General features: G+C 38.2%; 1 protein-coding gene across 1 annotated transcript in view; it reads right to left on the bottom strand.

The window, feature by feature from the left end:
* LOC146002826 (UV-stimulated scaffold protein A-like) overlaps nucleotides 1–11,159 on the bottom strand; it is a 57,637-nt gene extending 46,478 nt beyond the window's left edge. Inside the window, exons 1-2 of the mRNA XM_083140791.1 lie at nucleotides 11,131–11,159; nucleotides 4,074–4,207 (exon numbers count right to left, since the gene is read on the bottom strand). Of these exons, the coding sequence (XP_082996917.1) occupies nucleotides 4,074–4,195 (122 nt within the window). The 5' untranslated portion in view covers nucleotides 4,196–4,207; nucleotides 11,131–11,159. The remainder of the gene's footprint in view (nucleotides 1–4,073; nucleotides 4,208–11,130) is intronic.
* Nucleotides 11,160–18,541: the final 7,382 nt, after the last annotated feature.

Raw genomic sequence — 18,541 nt, 5'->3', positions numbered from 1 at the left:
CTTCATTCCTGGCCTATTATTCAGGCTCGAGTGGATTTTCTCAGAAATTTCATAATGAACTGCTCGCAATCATCATATTTTGAATGTTTGTCTCACAAATATATTTGCAATATTCAATGGAAAACTCAAGAAATGGTGTAAATACCGCAGTTTATATAAAAATATATAAGCCAAATCGAAAATGTAATATATATATTTAAAAAGATTACTGAAAGTCATGTATATTGTTCCTAACACTGCAATTCACCTCATAAATGTTCTTATACTCTAATGATCACTAGCCTCGTCTAGTTAGGTGCACTTTTTGACTCTCTCTGCACTGAACCGTCTATTTGGTTACACGGTGCAACACCGACTCATCTACTTCATCGATTTGGTGTCAAGCAGTGTATTTGGTGCCTGCACCATTTGCACTACCTTCTGGAGTGGTGTAGCATGTGGTGTATGGTCTCGTGGTGCACCCTAACTAATCAAATGAATGTTTAAAGCAGTAGACAGGCATTTGTTGAATCTTCTGAACTTGAGCAGCGCTATTCGTCTAGTTGGTCGAACGTCTTTCCTTGCACCAGCCTGACTGATTGATTGATTTAATTTATTTTACTTTGCGTTTTGTGCTTCTTGGCTAATTTGCAAAGATGGGGATGAGTGATGAAATTGATGAATGGACATTCACAAACAACCAAGCCCGAGCAGGATTCGAACCCAGGACCCTTGGCATCGCAGAGCGATGTGCTAACCACTCAGCCACAGGGTCCGGCGCACCAGCCTGACACTGGGGTACACTTGCACTAGAGGAAATGTCAAAAAGTGCAGGTGTTACAAGAAAATCGTAAATGTAAATGATATGGAGGAAAGAACATGTTGGGAAAATGACATCTCTTAATCTGCAATCGGTCATGGGTGAGTGTCATGCTCATTTTCAATTTTAATTAAGTGCCATTTAAACAGTATTTAAATGGATCTGTCACATCACAACTATGATCTTTGGAATAAATTTGTTACGGTGTTAGGGCTATAGAAGAGTATTTGTATTTATGTGTTGATTTTATTTCGTTTAGTTACAAATTGTGGTTGCTAGGTTGTTTTGATCAAATGTATTTACAGCAGCAAGACCACAAATAAATAACAGCCGATATTCAGAACATTAGCCTTCCAGAGCATTTTAATTTAAAGGGTTTGAACCCTTAAGGAAATCTCCTGAAATTTTATTGTTTAAAGTTGGCAAACCTACATCTGAGAACTACAATTTCCATACCTTTACACCTTTGACAAAAGTTGAGGCTGGAAGGTGGTACTCACCTCAGCATATGTATGATGGGCAAACAGGGGACAAACACACAACTCCACAGAGGATTGTATTGAGTATGGGTTCATATTCCTGAGCCATGCTGGTCTGCACAAACGCAGTTACCAAGGTGTACAGTTTGTATTTACGCGTGTATACTGCGAACCCTGGTTTTTGATGGGAAAAAACGACAAACAATTATATATCTCGTAAAAAATGTGCAGTACAATTCAGGTTCAAGAATTGGCTTTCTTAGTTGTAGGTCATAAAGCTTTGCTGATCAAGAGCGAACAACATCATATCTATTAAATGAGTCACCAACTCTTGACACATCCGCCAACTCCCTCCACTGTGCTTAGCATCCCAAAACTTTCACTTCTGTAACTACCTTGTTTATTTTATAGCAGAAGAAAGCAAGATCAAAATCAGCACTCAGGAAGTTATTTTCTATTACAGTAAAACCTCATTAATCTGGACCCCGATAAGCTAGACTTCGCTTCATCCGGACAGGCAAAAAAAAAAGCAGAATGCAAGGTTTTAAATGTGGCTAGAAGTGAACAAGAGAACTTCCCAAAGAAAATACAGTCGACCACTAATGAAATTCTGTTTCCCGCAGACTTTGTACTGTACTGTATAGTGTATTTAGACCTACGCCCGTTAAATACACCATAATAAACGTGTTTTGTTGCTATAAACGGAGTTTTAATGCACTTTCTACTGTTCTTTTAGGTTATTTAAGTTAATCTGGACTTTCGTTAAACCGGTTAATTTATCCCCCTCATTAGTCCAAATTACTGTACTTCTCGCTTGACAAACACTGCCGATATTCATCCCATGTGACGGGAGGTGAATGCATGAATTCCACCAGAGCGGCACTGCTTTTCTTGATGTCTCAAAACACTCTTAGTGAAAAACCGTAAGAAATAAAAATTTATTACTATAGAAATCCAACCTGGTAGTTGCATTTGAACCTGTTGATATACGAGGTGTGGCTAGAAATAAACCGGACTGTTGCTAAAAAATATTTTATTGGTTATTTTGTACAATACGAACATTACCCCCTTCAAAGTACTCCTCTGCACTATTGATACACCGCTCCATACAAATCTTCCATTGCTGGAAATCATTTTCTGAAACCATGTCCATGACCTCTGTCGCTTTTGTTTTCAGATTCTACAGTCGTAAATCTGGTTCCTTTTAGTGCTGATTTGACCTCTGGAAATAAGAAAAGTCACACAGAGCAAAATCTGGCCAATAGGATGGATGCTCTAACATTGGGATTCCATACTTGGCCAAAAAAGCCTTGACTGACATTGCCGTGTGGAAGAATTGGATGTCCCGATGAAGAATCCATGACTTGCTTCTCCACAATTCAGGTCGTCATCTTCTTACTCGCTCATGGAGGCTTGTCAGCACCGTAATGAAATAATGTTGGTTGACAGTTTGACCTTCGGGTACCCAATTCGAATTAATTCACCGACATTTAAATGTTTGAATCCGTTTTTGATGTGCAAGGACGTCCAGGATGCGAGTCGTCCATGATCACTTCTCGTCCGTCTTTAAACCTTTGAAACCACTCAAACAATTGAGAGCATGATGAACACTTATCTCCGTACACTTCCTTCAACATAACATAGGTTTCTGTGGCGGATTTTCCGAGTTTCATAAGAAACTTCACATTGAAACGCTGTTCCACTTTCACACTTAACATTTTTCCGACGGAGCACAGATGTACGGTTCACTTCGACCACAAGCTACAGTGGAACTGAGCACCGTGCACCCTGGGCAATCACACAGTCGAAAGGCAGGATATCACGCTATACACTCATGCACCGCTTGACTTTGACACGCTTGCCGTTTGTCGACAGCAACATCAATCCATTTTTTTTTCTAGCCACACCTCGTGCATGTGTTGCATGCAGTGACATAGTGAAAACATGCATGGTTTCATGTCTGCTGTCCGAATTATTCCATGCATAATACACAACACACTTTTTGGGGAAAAAAGTTTGGAAAAAAGTGCGCATTAAAGCGAGTGCCATTAAATAATAATAATATCATCACCCCTTTACATCCTGTACAAAATTAAGAAACACGCTGCAAATTTTTACAGTGTGTAAACATGATCACTGTCATACACTAGTACTTCTTAATTGTATTTGTCATATTTTTATCTATTTTTGTGCCACTTTTGGCTAATTGTGATAACAGTGAGCGAGGATTATGTGATTGATGAAGAAACATTTACAAGAAACACTCATGCTCAGACAAGACCCAGAATCTTTGGTGACAAATTCATGAATTGATCACTCAATATTCCCAGCTACCAAGCCAGCAGTCCTTTTTCTATTCCCTTCATTATCAATTTTTGCAAAGTAAAATAATATTTTAATAAAGCTTTCCATCAGTTTAGAGCCACGGTGGCCTAGTCAGTAGGGCATCTGACTGTTACGCATTAGACCCAGGTTTGATACCCAGGGTGGGTGACCTAAGGTTGGAATTTTTCCAGCCTTGTCCCCACATAAAGCAGTTCTGGGGCTCACCCAGCCTTAAACCAATGCGTATCTGAGGGGGGTAAAAGTAGCTGGAGCATGAAGCAGATCACATCACCTTAAAAATGGCCAAGATCGAGAATCTGTGAGGATCTACTTCCACAGCATCTAAACGTGAACTTTATCTTTCCCCATCTGTTTAAAAAGGAATTACATTTTTGTACATATTGCTTAGCAATTTAGTTACTGAATAACTGATTTATAAGAATAATATTCAGGTACTAGCAAAGACTTACATAAAAATGTCTTTCAATTTCTTGAATATTCCTGGATTCAGTTGCTTCTCGCCACTATGTGTAAGTTTCTCCACATGATCAGCAAGCTCTTTGCGAAGTTCATTATCCAAAACTGAATCCATTGTGCCTCTAACCTATAATCAAAACAAAAATACAGTAATTCAATGTACATTGTTGTTCACTGCATTATATTAACTTACTAAAACTAACCAGAGTATGTAGTGATATTCATAAGTTGCACACGAGTATGAGGAATAAATTTAGAATACTGGAAATGATTGTGGAAGTAAGTTCATAGTTCAAAGAAAATAACTGATGTGTTTTATACATGCAAAATGTATTGGTTTGTGACGATTTATGTTGTGAAAAGTAGATCGTTCAAGTGTTCATGCTTGTTTCTGTCTGAAGAATTCATATGGGAAACTTCACACTGTCATGTGTATCATAGTAAATGAAACCTAACTATACATCTTACTTACAATGTATAGATAATAACATCATAAGAATGTAGGAACACAATTGTGATGCAAAAAAGCACCAAACCCAACCATCCTACTCTACCCACATAAGTACAAGAGTATATAAGTATATAAGAGTCAGATGGTGGCCTCCCCTATGACGCAGTGGTACCTGTGAACTATGGTGTATGCGAGTTATTTCTCAGAAAACAAACATTCTTGTCCATTTTCCACTACTGTTGATAATCATATTATTCTTAAATGTAAATAACAACAGTGTTGCAAACTACCACTAGAAATGACCGGCTGAAAAAATACACTTATACTAATTAAATTGTTTTTCTTTCATTATCCCATAATCGTCCCAACTTCAAATTCAGTTATGTTATAGTGTAACCTTGTGTTAACAATATATTTCAGTTCCAAGGAAATCGCAGATATGCATCTTCAAAAGTTCAAGGTCCAAAGGTCAAAGTGGATGACCTTGAAAAGATTTTATTCTAAATATAGTGATGTGATACAGCGTTGGAAAGCTTGTGTAGATTTGTTTGTCTAGAAAGGCAGTAAGTGAATTGATGGAAACAGTTATATTTTGTGGAGTGATTTGCAGTCACGAAATGACATTAATTTGGAAAGAAAAGTAAAAAAAAATTAATAAATAAATAGCATGCGTAACACAAGAAGAAATATCGTAAAGTGATTCCGGACTTCAGGTGTTGGATTGTGTACTAGAGTTTTATTTTTCTATGTTATTAGAATATAAATAGTATCCTGAGAGATATTTCATACCGAGGCGACAAACAACAAGTGTCGCTTGGAAGCGAGCAGTCCGTAATCAATGCAGCCTTTCGAACCGTAGGGACACAAGCTCCGACTGCACAGTTTCCTCAAGGAGATTTTACACCAAAGTGACACGCAACAAACGATACGAGGATTTCACACCAAACCGACATGGGTCCTTCGGTCCAAGGCAACTTTCATACCGAAGTGACACATGTTGCTTGGAAACGAGTCAATCAAGAGCAACATTTCACATTGTAGCGGCATGACGGGAAGCACAGGCCAGCGTTTGGTTGGTGAAATCCTCAAGCGATAAGTGTCGCGTGCCCCTTGTCGCTTTGGTGTGCAATCTCCCTAAAGCAAGACACTCATTGCATCGCACATGCGCGAACAACAAATTACGGCAACATGTTGCAAGCTATTGAGGAAATGGCCTAGTTTGAGTGACGCACAAGCGACAAAATGATACGTGTGGCTTATCGTGTCGCCTAGATCTGTTGTTGTAATGTGTGGTATGCCGTGTAGCCTATCTGTTGTTTGCCCAATTAGCAGTGAACACTTGCCAATAGACTGAAGGCACCATGTCGCTTGTCACTTAGTTGGGAACTCCCCCTGTAGCACGTCGCTTTGGTCTGAGCACTCTTCCTTTAAGGAGCTTTCCGACCGAAGCAACAAGTAGCACGTGAATACGCAATATGAATGTGTCGTTTGCTGTTTGGACTCTCATGTGCAATGAATGCTATTTTACAGTCTGGAAGTGTGTGCCATTAGTGTGACAGTGTGAACATCCCATGTTGCTTGTCCCATTGGTTTGAAAGTTTCCTTACACTCATGTCGATGGCACTAAGAAAGTTTTGTGGGGTTCCCCTTGTCGATTCATGGAATCATTATTATCATCATCGCCGCGATTAGTTTAAAGCGGAAGAAAAGAGAGTAAATATCAAAAATACAAATGCTTCAGTGTGTATATCTTTAAAAGAAATGATGATGATGATAATAATAATGAACCTAATTCATACACAAAAATTTAGTTGCCAAGAGCATTCCACGCGTATTTTTTCTCCCGTATTATTAACGAAAGTATGATGATAACAGGACGTGAAATATCATATTCATAGAAATGCTTCATGTAAAAGAATCAGACGTTGCAGCGAAAACTCCATTTACTTCCATTATAAGCAGACAAATACCAAGCACCGGGTCCAACACCAGTGCCTCTAGCGGATCATTTTCGATTGGAACCAGCCAGAGAGCGCAGAACCGTGCCGTTTTCCACACTTCGTTGTAATTAGGGTAAGAGCAATTATCCATGAAAGTCTAGAGCGCTGACTAAAAGTCGACAATTTTTTTGTATCTTCAACCCTTAAAACTCCATAACTATCCCACACAGGAACCTACAAATTCTCAGGAATTCATATCTTCATGAAGTGTTTGATGGATTTTACTCTTGGACTTACATTTTCACCAATACAAAATTAAATGCTACATTGGATATGTCCCCGAGACTGCACTGACAGGAAACAATTCTGTGGACATTGATTCTAGATCAACCTGACTTTCTCGAGATCATAATCATGTCCAATGAGGTACATTTTCACCTGAACGAATCTGTCAATAGACACAAATGCAGATACTGGGCAGCCAAAAAACCCACAATTGCTGCATGAATCACCACTCCACAGCCCGAAAGTCACAGTATGGCATGGCTTGAAAAATTCCGGTTGCCAGGTCGCCATGGTGACTAAAAATTTCAGCCTGGCAACTGTGATCTTTTGCTGTAATATTGCCATTTTTAAGTTTGCATGTACGAAATTTTGAAGATAGGTTCAAATTTTCCACTATCTCACATGATTTAGCAATGTTTTGAATATGGTGATGCTCAGCTTCTTATAGATTGATTGGTTGATTCTTGATTGATAAATCGCTTTTTCTGCTACTTTTGGTTAATTTGCGAAGATGGTGATGAATGATGGAATTGAAGAATGAACACTCACAAACATCCATGCCCAGGCCGGAATTCGAACCCGGGATCCGTGGCATCATAGTGCAATGTGCTAACCACTCTGCCACTTGGGCTGGCTCAGCTTCTTATAGTATGTGCAATTGCTTGTAGGTTGTTTCCTAGCGCCTGATTTTCAGAGCTGGCACCTAGCTCTGAAGAAGATTTTTCGAGCACTGCAGTATGGTGAGGCGTTAGTTGGTTTAGAATTCTTGTGTTGTACTTTTCTTAAGACAATAGTGTACTTACAGTAAATGTAATGTCTCACTGATATGTGACCATGCTGAGAGACTTTCTACAGCCAGAACTGAGTAGGTTTGGTCTTCCTAGGTACCGTGTATGGTTGCAGCAAGATGGTGCCACAGCACACAAGGCAGGGACATCGATGATGGTTCTTCGTACGATGTTTCCAGTAAGGATTATGTCACGCCAGGAAAATGTCACATGGCCTTCATGTTTGCCGGACTTATCTGTCAATAATTTCTCTTTGTGGGGGATGTTGAAGTAAAAGCTATACATGACCCAACCTGGCACGTTGGATGACTTAAAGGTGTCTGTTCACTCTGCAATACAGCAAATTTCACCGGAGATGCTGCACAAGGCAAGGCTATGACTGCTGTACGTTGATGTTTAGAGATTTGTTTGATGGAGAACAATGCCCACATGAATGACATGATTTTCAAGACATAGCCATCACATTAAATGCTTTTGTATGTACTTTCCAGTCAAGTAAGTGTTTTCACTGTTATTCTGAAGTGTAATAAAGATTTGGAAATGTAAATTGTCTCAATATTTGTGCTGCAGCCTGTAGAAGCATAGTGAAAAATGCAAACTTAACCAACACTTAAACCTGCTGCATCATATTAACATTTAAATTGTGAATAATCAAGTGTGGTGAAGACTGCATATAATATCATCATATGTAAATGTAATAAATTATGTGGATATGGGAGTCAGCCCTTTGCCAAAATATCAAAGAAATGATACATGCTAAAAATGTATGGAGTGTGGAAGCTGCAGTAATCATTCTAAGATATATTTTCCAGCAGGTAGTTATTGATTGAAATAAAATATTCTGGGTACTTCAACACTTAGGCTATTTCCATCCATCACATTATATGGGTTCCAGCCCCTTATTATCCCGTGGGAAAGTGGAGAGGGAACATCACATGCTTTTTGAGAAAGTGTGTGATGTCTCATTGGAAGCATAGATATTTCACAGCAGAAGCAGCACAAGCATAAGTATTTGTTAAAGCCTACTTTATGCACAGAGGCTAGATGATATTGGAAGGAAATATTTCACAATCGTAATTTATAAGTTGTCATACCATGCTGCAAAACAAAAACAGTAGAGAACAAAATAATTGTGAATATGTTTAAAACACATGATTTTTTGAAAGGTTGAGGTGCATATACTTTCTTAGTAGCAGCCCTGATTTTGCCATCTGTTCGACGTTCGATTTTTTTGTAGAAATACTGAGCCAAAAGGGCAAGGGGTTTGACCTCCATCAACTCCCCTTGGCATACCACTGGTTTAACCACAGTTATGTTATAGTGTAACCTTGTGTTAACAATATATTTCAGTTCCAAGGAAATCGCAGATACCTGCATCTTCAAAAGTTCAAGGTCCAAAGGTCAAAGTGGATGACCTTGAAAAGATTTTATTCTAAATATAGTGATGTGATACACCATTGCAAAGCTTATTTCATGTCCTTTCAAACTAGGCTACAACCAGCTCTCTACGTCAATTAGGGTAAGAGCAATTATCCATGAAAGTCTCGGACGCAGACTAAAAATTAACAATTTTTTGTACTTTCGACCCCCAAGACTTCATAACTATGCCACACAGGAACCTACAATTTCTCAGGATTTCGTATCTTCATCAAGACTACCAAAGAGTAGAGTTTCATAAAAATGTGAGATGGTCGGGTCAGAAATTACATTTTTTTTTTTTTGGTTGATTTGACGTGGAATGACCCTTTATGGACTCGCCTCTTCAAAATTGCCCATAAATGCTCAATGGGATTTAAGTCTGGATTTTGAGCTGGTGTTTGTAGTAGTTTGAGCACATTCAATATTAGCCAATTCATGTTAACTCGCGCCTTATGCTTACTGTTATTGTCTTCTTGAAATCTGTAGATAGGTGGCATGTCCATTTTTAGGACACTCTGCTTTACATTGTTCTTCATATATGTCCAAATAGACATATGCATCCATGATACCATCTATAAACTGGATGGTACCAACCCCTTTGGACGACATACAGCCCCAAATCATTAATGACCCACCACCGTGTTTAACTGTTGGAACTGTGTTAACGTGATCATTGTCTTTATTTGATTTTCTCCAGTCCCATCTGACCCGTATATATTAATCTTGGACTCGTCTGACCATATGACACTATCCCAAAATTCCTGGTTCTTGTGGATGTGCTCTTTCGTGAATGAAAGTCTATTCCTGCGATTCACCTTATTTACATACGGCCTCTTTTGTGGTATTCTGCCATGATATCTGTGCTTCAACAAGGCACGTCGGACAGTTTGATCGGACATCATCTTGCCAGGAACATTTTCTACGAATGGTCGTAACTGAGGAACACTTAGTCGGGGGTTTTCTCGCACTCTTCTTTCATCATGTTTATTCAACCGTCTCTCTTTTGGTTTTCTCGGCTCATTCTGCGTTAAAACTTCATCTCTAAATTTGTTTACTATGTATTGAACTGTGGAGTGTGATTTATTGACTGTTTGTCCAATTTTTCTTAACGAATAACCTCTAAGGGCCAAATTTATAATAACATCCTTCAGATCGGAACTAACTTCCTTCACCTTGCCCATTTCGAACACGCTGATACAGTATGTAACATTCTTATTCGTACACACGGATTTTCAAAGAAAATGCTTTAATATCTGAAAGGAAATACACTCTTTTGAAATTGTTTCTTTACAATTCAATAACTAATATCATTAGGAACATAAAATCTTACCCAAATTCTGTATAACCAATGGCAATAATAAATTAAATGAAACTGAAAGAGAAACATGTCATTTTTTGTACAACTTTTCTATTCGTACACTGAATAATATAAAATAAAAAAGTATATTCAGAGCAAATTGACTGACAGTTCAATTCTAATACTTTGATGCGTATCCTTTGGCTTTAATTACTGCTTGACACCTGTTCTTCATAGAATTAACCAGTTTCCGACATGTTTCAGAGCTTATTTTATTCCACTTGGCTTGCACAACAGTTTTTAACTCTTGTTTGGACTTGACACCTGCTTTATGGACTCGCCTCTTCAAAATTGCCCATAAATGCTCAATGGGATATAGGAAGTCTGTACTTTGAGCTGGTGTTTGTAGTAGTTTGGGCACACTCAATATTAGCCAATTCATGTTAACTAGCACCTTATGCTTACTGTCATTGTCTTGTTGGAATCTGTAGATAGGCGGCATGTCCATTTTTTGGACACTCTGCTTTACATTGTTCTTCAATATGTCCAAATAGACATATGCATCCATGTTACCATCAATAAACTGGATGGTACCAACATTTTTGGATGACATACAGCCCCAAATCATTAATGACCCACCACTGTGTTTAACTTTTGGAACTGTGGTAATGTGATCATTGTCTTTATTTGATATTCACCAGACCCTATTTATCCCATCTGACCCGTATATATTAATCTTGTACTCATCTGACCATATGACACTATCCCAAAATTCCTGTTCCTTGTGGATGTGCTGTTTCACGAATGAAAGGGTAAATTTCTTGTAAGGGACAGACGGATTTCATCAAATTTAAGGGAGAAATTACTTACCGAATGCAGTTTCTTTATACTTCTGGAAGTTCGGGAAAGTGTTTTCTCGCATTGTTCATTGAATTTTGCCGGTTAATCATCTATTTTTCGATATGAATGTGTGACCGATGCACGAAGGCTCTTGCATCCATTTACTTCCAGGTGGATGTAGCCTGTGTGTGATGACCAGAGCTAGGAATTTTAGGTGCTGCACCTTACATTTTTTTGTGTTAAAATGGGTAAAAAAGTGACCCATCCCCAAAATAAGCACGTATTGAACTCTTCTCATGGTGTTTCGGTTGCACCTTTTTCACAATCTCAGAACCTTTTCCACCTTTTTCACAATCTCAGAAACTTTTGCACCTTTTCACCCTTTTTGCATCTTTATCATTTTTTTTATACAATTCGCACACTATTTAACCCCACCCACATTCGAGGCACGGCTTCTTGGCAAGCGATTCTTGTTTACCGCACAACAATAAATTGCCTTTCTTCAGTTCTTGGACATGAATGTAGTAATCGCGTGGACTTTAAACAGTGCCAACAATGACGCGTTACAATTGCTAGAAGTTGTGCTCTTTTTGTCCTATGCTGTATTGTTTATGAATTGTTGTAGGAAGCTGTTTTGTTTTCGTTTCCTTCTCCCATCTCAGTGAGCAAGGTAACTGTAGTCTGTGATCGACTGATCGGATTTGCTTGTTCACCATGCCAAAACATAACGTAAATGTTGGGAAACTGCAGGACATTGTTAAACAGTTTAGTGGTGACGGCATTCAGAGTGATGGATCTGTTCTGAGGTGTGATATTTCTATTGCTGTTGATGACAAACACCAACGCACTCGGGTTGTGCAGCATCTACAAAGTGGGAAGCACGTCAGGAATAAAGAACTACGAGATGGTAAAGGTGGGAAGCGACAACAATTCATTGGTGAGGTGCTTGTATCTTTGAGTTCCAGAAATACAAATGAATTTTTCAGTGAGACAGCAAGGACATTTATAGCGTTTGGAATACCTCTTTCGAAACTTAACAATCCTGTCATGAAATCATATTTGCAAAAATATACTGGGAAGTCAGTTCCAGATGAGAGCACCTTAAGGAAATCTTACCTTCAACCTCTTTATGAAGCTAAAATCTTGCAGATCAGGCAAGTAGTAGCTGACCATCCAGTCTATTTCATACTAGATGAAACCACAGATAGGCAAAAACAGGTACGTTTTGAACATTTTAGTAGCACCGCTCAATGGACATGAAGTGAAACCCATGTTTTCTCAGCAAAACAGATAATGCAAGTGTAATGCAAAGTTTCAATGATGCATGTTTTGTTTTGTGGCCGGAGGGCGTAAAATATGATAGTGGTGGTTAGTTCTTACAGACCAAGCATCTTACATGTTAGATGCATTTTCTAATCTGAAGAATATGTATCCTAACTTAAAACATGTGACCTGTATTGTTCATGCTTTGCATCGAGTTTGTGAAGCTATTAAAGATGAATATACATATGTAACGAATTTGTAGCATTAAGAAAATACTGAAAAAGGCACCTTCTAGAATACAGAAGTACGTAGAAATTACGAAACTTCCGCTACCACCCTCTCCCATCCTCACTAGATGGGGTACATAGTTAAAAGTTGCAGCGTTTATTTGCAATCGTTTCCATACAATATCGAAATTTTTAGATGCTTTGCCTGGTGATTCCTCAGCTGTAGAAAAAGCCAAAATACTTGCACTTAAACTCGAATTGCAAGATTAACTTTATATTGTACATGGCTTCTCTTTCCTTACTACTGCAATCACAAAACTGGAGGAGCAGTGTCCTGAAAAGGAAGCACAGTGGGCTGTTTTGATGGATGTGCAACGAGAGCTGCAAGGGGTCGGGAAAGAGAACAAAGTTTAGCCAAAAACCCTGATGTTCAAGAAGTCGCAACCAACAAGGATGTGGATTACCGGTTGAAAACAAAATATGCACCACTTGTGTCTGTTGACGTTGAATGTTCTTTTTCAAATTTTGAATATAATCTATTTTAACAGTTTTTAGATGATCAGATAATTTTCTTTGCCTAGTTATAGCTATTAAACAATTCAAAACCAGAGAATACTCTGAGTTTATCCAGACAAGTTGAATCATATATGTATGCACTGCTCACAATAAATTTTACATCTGAAAATTAGCACCTAATTTAGCACCTTTCTTGTATAAAAATTGGCAAATTTTTGCACCTAAAATTCCTAGCTCTGGTGATGACGTAATCCCAGTCAGTGTTTCAAAACATTGAAACTCTTGCCTGTACGAATAAAAATGTTGCATGAAACATCGTGTTTTTCTCTTTTCACACAAATTATATGCTCTGTTTATACATTTGAACATACATTTTGGTAAAAATTTACTATCCTCTGGACACCTATAACATCTTCGTTTAGTCAATTTTTCACATTTGTACTTACCTATGTGCTTCGGGAAACATTCCTTAAGGTGTATTGACGTCTTTTTGATCAAAGTAATTGCAATTTTTCACATTACAAGCACAATAGGGCGCGTACACCTTCCTACATAATCGCGCGCCGTGCTTGTGTTTTGTCGATTTTCATTTGTTATGCAGTGTTTCAACATTCGGAACCGAAGAAATACCCTTGAACAATGTTGATCTGATCCAATTTTTTTATTTAAACGTTTTCGCATTGCTTTACGAAGAAAATTGAAATGTTTCATGGCGCTATCCGTGAATGGTTTTTGGGGCTATCCATCCCGGAATCGGTGGGAAATTTAAACTAAAAAATTATTTTAGTTTCAAATTTTTGAGTCCAAATTTCCCACTGATTCCGGGCTCCACCCCTACCGCTACCGTGGCCCCGCCTCCCCTCCGCTATGCTCCGACTACCCGGCTTTCTCTATAGAGTCCCTGTTAAAAGCATGTTAGAAATTGGCCGGAGTCACATGCCCCCAAATGAGCCCCAAACTTTGAAATTTGAAGAAATCCGTTTCCAGGATACGGAAAACGTACCTGAATTTCACCACGCATCCACGACACGTCATATTAGGCATATACCCACAGCCCATTCCTTCTAACGAGTAGCTTACATTCACTGCCACATTTTCGACATTCCTTTCCTTCCTACACGATCCAGTGTTCAATTAAATTTAAAAATCCACTGGATCTACCACACCCGGTACGAATTTCACCATGCATCCATGACATGTCATGTTTCTAACTTTCGTTGCAAACACAAGACAGTTCGAAACACTGGATACCTAATGAACATGAACAAAACACAAACACGGGACTTGATGATATACGAAGGTGTACGCGCCAAAGGCTTTGTCCATTGGAGAATTAATTTACAACAAAGAATATGAATTTCGCCTATCATACATTTCCACATCACCCAAAACACCTTCCTAATGTTACACGATGCTACAGGAACTTATTACGGTAAGTACTTTTTTCTGTAAAAATGAAGAAATCAGTCCGAACAATAGTAAACTAGTACCGCAATGTTTACATGGTTAGATTTCGATGTACGTCTGTTAATACATACTGCGGAGTTTTAAAGATTACTTAAGATGGTAAAAATCTGATATTCCCCAGACACCTATAACTTCTTTGTTTTGTCAATTTTTGACATTTATACTTACCTATCTGCTTCGCGGAACATTCTTTAAGGTGTATTCACGTTTTTCGTCCCGGAATCGGTGGGAAATTTAAACTAAAAAAGGCATTAGTTTACAATACTGGACCACTCTCCAATTTCTATAAAATTTCGCCTACTTACTAATTTCGGTGTTCTGATGATGTATCTGAAGTTCACTTGTTAAAATTGTACATTTACGTGTAGAACTTGTAAAATAACCTTGCGATTTACCACTGTGATGGTCCATACACAGCAATTTGGAACCATCTTTCTCTCGCAATTCGTTAATGGTCTTCCTTTACGCACAACAATCTTGCTGACGTGAGACGAGGAATGCCTACGAGTTTAGGTTAGGTTAGGTTCCATTAGCATAAATACAAAGAAAAATTAATATTTTTAGCTAAGAGAACTATACCTTGTCTTGCCTGTTGATTTTTCTTCATGTTGGGAAAATGGCGTCTTCCGTGGAGATATTGTTCTTATGGTAGGGTTACGTTACGTTAAGAAAACATAGTTTATTTAGTTTTTTTTCTCGATTTCCATACTTGACCACCAATTATTACATGCAGATTCGTGATTAGGAGTTCACAATTAGTGAGTAGACGAAATTTCATAGAAATTGGAGAGTGGTCCGGTATTGTAAATTCGTTTACTAAAAAAAATTTTTTGTTTGAAATTTTTGAGTCCAAATTTCCCACCGATTCCGGGCTCCGCCCCTGCGGTAATTGACCTACCGCCCACAACCGCTAACGCGGCCCAGCCTCTGCTCCACTACGCTCCCCTCCGGCTTTATCTACAGAGTCTCTGTTAAAGGCATGTTAGAAATTGGCCGGAGTCACCTGCCCCCAAACTTTTAAATTTGAGGAAATCTGTTATGTCACACAAAACACCTTCCAAATGTTAGACAATGCTACAGGAATTTATTACCGTAAGTTGTTTCGGTAAATTTCTCGTATCGGACAAACAGCTGAAATTTCCTACTTCTTTTGATTTTAATATTCGTACTTACGTATTCTTCATTGACAAACATTCCTGAAGGTGAGACGTCGCTAATTTCACCGAAAATAGCTATATTTGCGACATATCGAGTAAGTTTTCTTGGTTGCTTCTTCCCTTCCGAAACACGGGAAATGGCCGTCACAGTTTCAGCACCGTAGTCCATATGCAATGTTTCCACCCCACCACGCGTAGAAAGTGCAAGATAAGCGAAATCAGCACAATTGCTCATTATTTACCGGTGAGGAGGAATGTTGGAAATGTGTTCGGGAATGTAGTTTTGATCCATTTTAATGCGAATGCATGTGGTTTTCTACGAAAATCTATTTCCGACGAGCTATTGCTGCTGCTGCTATTTGCTTTCTGCACGAGAGTACAATACACGCTATTGCTGCTGCTAGAAGCCGATGTTGTCCGAATGTCGGAAACGTGTTCGGGAATGATAAATTGAACGAAAGGAGTGCTAATGGAACCTAACCTAACAGGACTAACCTAACCTAGTAGGCATACCTCGTCCCCGTGATGGTCCGTGGGGCTTTCGTGAATTTTTAGGCTAACGTCAATGGTTTTTGGATGCCCCACTGACCATCACAGGGACGAGGTATGCCTACTAGGTTAGGTTAGGCCTGTTAGGTTAGGTTCCATTAGCACTCCTTTCGTTCAATTTAGCATCCTGCACACGTCATTTTCAAAACTTTGATCACGTTCAACTGATCATAGGTATTTAAACGTGTGACCAGTTACATAAACGCATATTTGGAAACACTGGCCCAGATTACGTCATCACGCACAGGCTACATCCACCTGGAAGTAAATAGATGCAAGAGCTCTCGTGCAACGGTCACACATTTATATCGAAAAAAAGATGATTAACCAGCAAAATTCAATGAACGATGCGAGAAAACACTTCCCCGAACTTCCACAACTATAAAGAAACTGCATTCGGTAAGTAATTTCTCCTGTAAATTTGAAGAAACCCGTTTGTCCGATACGAGAAATTTACCGTTGTTTCTTCTGTAAAAATGAAGAAATTTGTCTGGGGAATATCAGATTAGTACCCTAAAGATTTTGTTCAATATATGCTTTTGTGGTTAGGTTAGGTTTGGTTACCTTAGCATCACAATAAAGTCCTTAAATGCATTCTACTAAGGTTCCGATGCACTTGTACATTCATTCCCACGTTTCTACGATATTTACTGTCGCTTGTCCACGGAGAATATCTTGTCCATGAGAAGTGCGTAAGGTAATTTTTAAGTTGCTTCTTTCAACATAAATAACTATTTTTCGAGTCCAAACAGTGCTTATTACTTTAAGGAAGGTTCAAATTTCGTGTGACAATGATTTCCAAAATTCTACAATAATTAATCTTTGTGCTAGGAGAAATCATAAAAGAATCGGAACCGTTACCTTCATTTTTATTGACATTTGTTGGTGAAACCTTCATTAACATTAATTTCCTGGCACATATGAAAATGATTATATTTTCTAGTAGATTTGACATTTTTTCCTCGGAAATTCTATGTGTACGAATAACAATGTTACATACTGTATATGTACAGACGAAGGGTTAATTAAAAGTACAAGGATAATAATTACGATTTATGTTGTTTCTACTGATAGCACAACTAAAGTTAGCATACAGACCCGTTCGGATAACTAACATTTAATTTTCTAATTTCTTGCAGATTCAGTCCAGCTCACAAGAATTACAAGAATATATTCTGGGCAAAACTTCAAGACATTTTACAAGTTTTACACCTGATTGTGAAATGCTGAAATGTAAACATACTTTTTTCCTTTATTTTGTGTCTCATTTGCTCGTCTGTGAAGTTGCTGACTGAGCACAATGGATTGTTAGTTGATAGACGTCATGACTTTGTTCCAATTTTCAACAGCTTTCTTAGCGACTTGATTAGATATATGATATAATGCAATGGTTTTGACTTCAATTTGATCTATACATTGGTGTTATGTGGAATCGGAATACTTTTATCCGGAAGGAAAAGGAAATTCCAATATACGCGACTTTTGCCGGAGGGAGATATTCGGGATTATCCGATATTTAGGCATTTAGGGAATGTTCTATTTCAGCATGTATGGTATTCTTCTTGCCTGTATAAGCGTCTACTATGTAGTTCCTTGTTTCATATTGTCTTGAAGATACGTTAATTATTTATCGTTCGGGAATTGCATAAATGGGTAATCACGGAAGAAGAAACACTGTTGAACACTAATCAAAATTTACTGCTGCAAGCACGACATGAACACACGCACCACATTATATTATTATGTCTATAATCAGCAATAGACATGATTATAGAGAAATAATTAATGTCTTTAAGATCTTGCTTTCATTTCTGAGATAAATAATTTTTTGGTATAAAATTATTTGATTAGTGGACTAACAACAGCACTCCTACAGCTGCTCTCTTCCTGTTCAGGAAGCAGCTTCATTCTTGAACACAAGAGAGTTTTCTGCTAGTTTGGTTCAAGTAAGAAGTATTCTGTGGTGGATGAATTTATGAGTGTTTAAAGTGGTTGTCAGTGAGAATGTTATTGTGCTTAATAGTGTATGAAGAAGAATGAAAATAGACAATTAAACATTAGATAAAATATGGAGCTGTTTATTTCAGATTACTACTATATATTCCAACACGGAGAACACAGTCTCTGGTGTAATAGAAGAACTGGACAATTTGAAGTCAAGTCAGGTAATGTACTAACATTATTTTAATGTAGATCTTAGATGTTGAGTACCTATGGAGCAATTGGCAACAAATCTGATCAGTGCTAATCCATTAGGTTTTT

Source organism: Lepisma saccharinum, chromosome 19 (genome assembly GCF_977018435.1).
Source record: "Lepisma saccharinum chromosome 19, izLepSacc3.1, whole genome shotgun sequence".
Lineage (NCBI taxonomy): Eukaryota > Metazoa > Arthropoda > Insecta > Zygentoma > Lepismatidae > Lepisma > Lepisma saccharinum.
The sequence above is the reverse complement of the archived record's forward strand: the minus strand, read 5'-3'. Positions and strand labels throughout refer to the sequence as shown.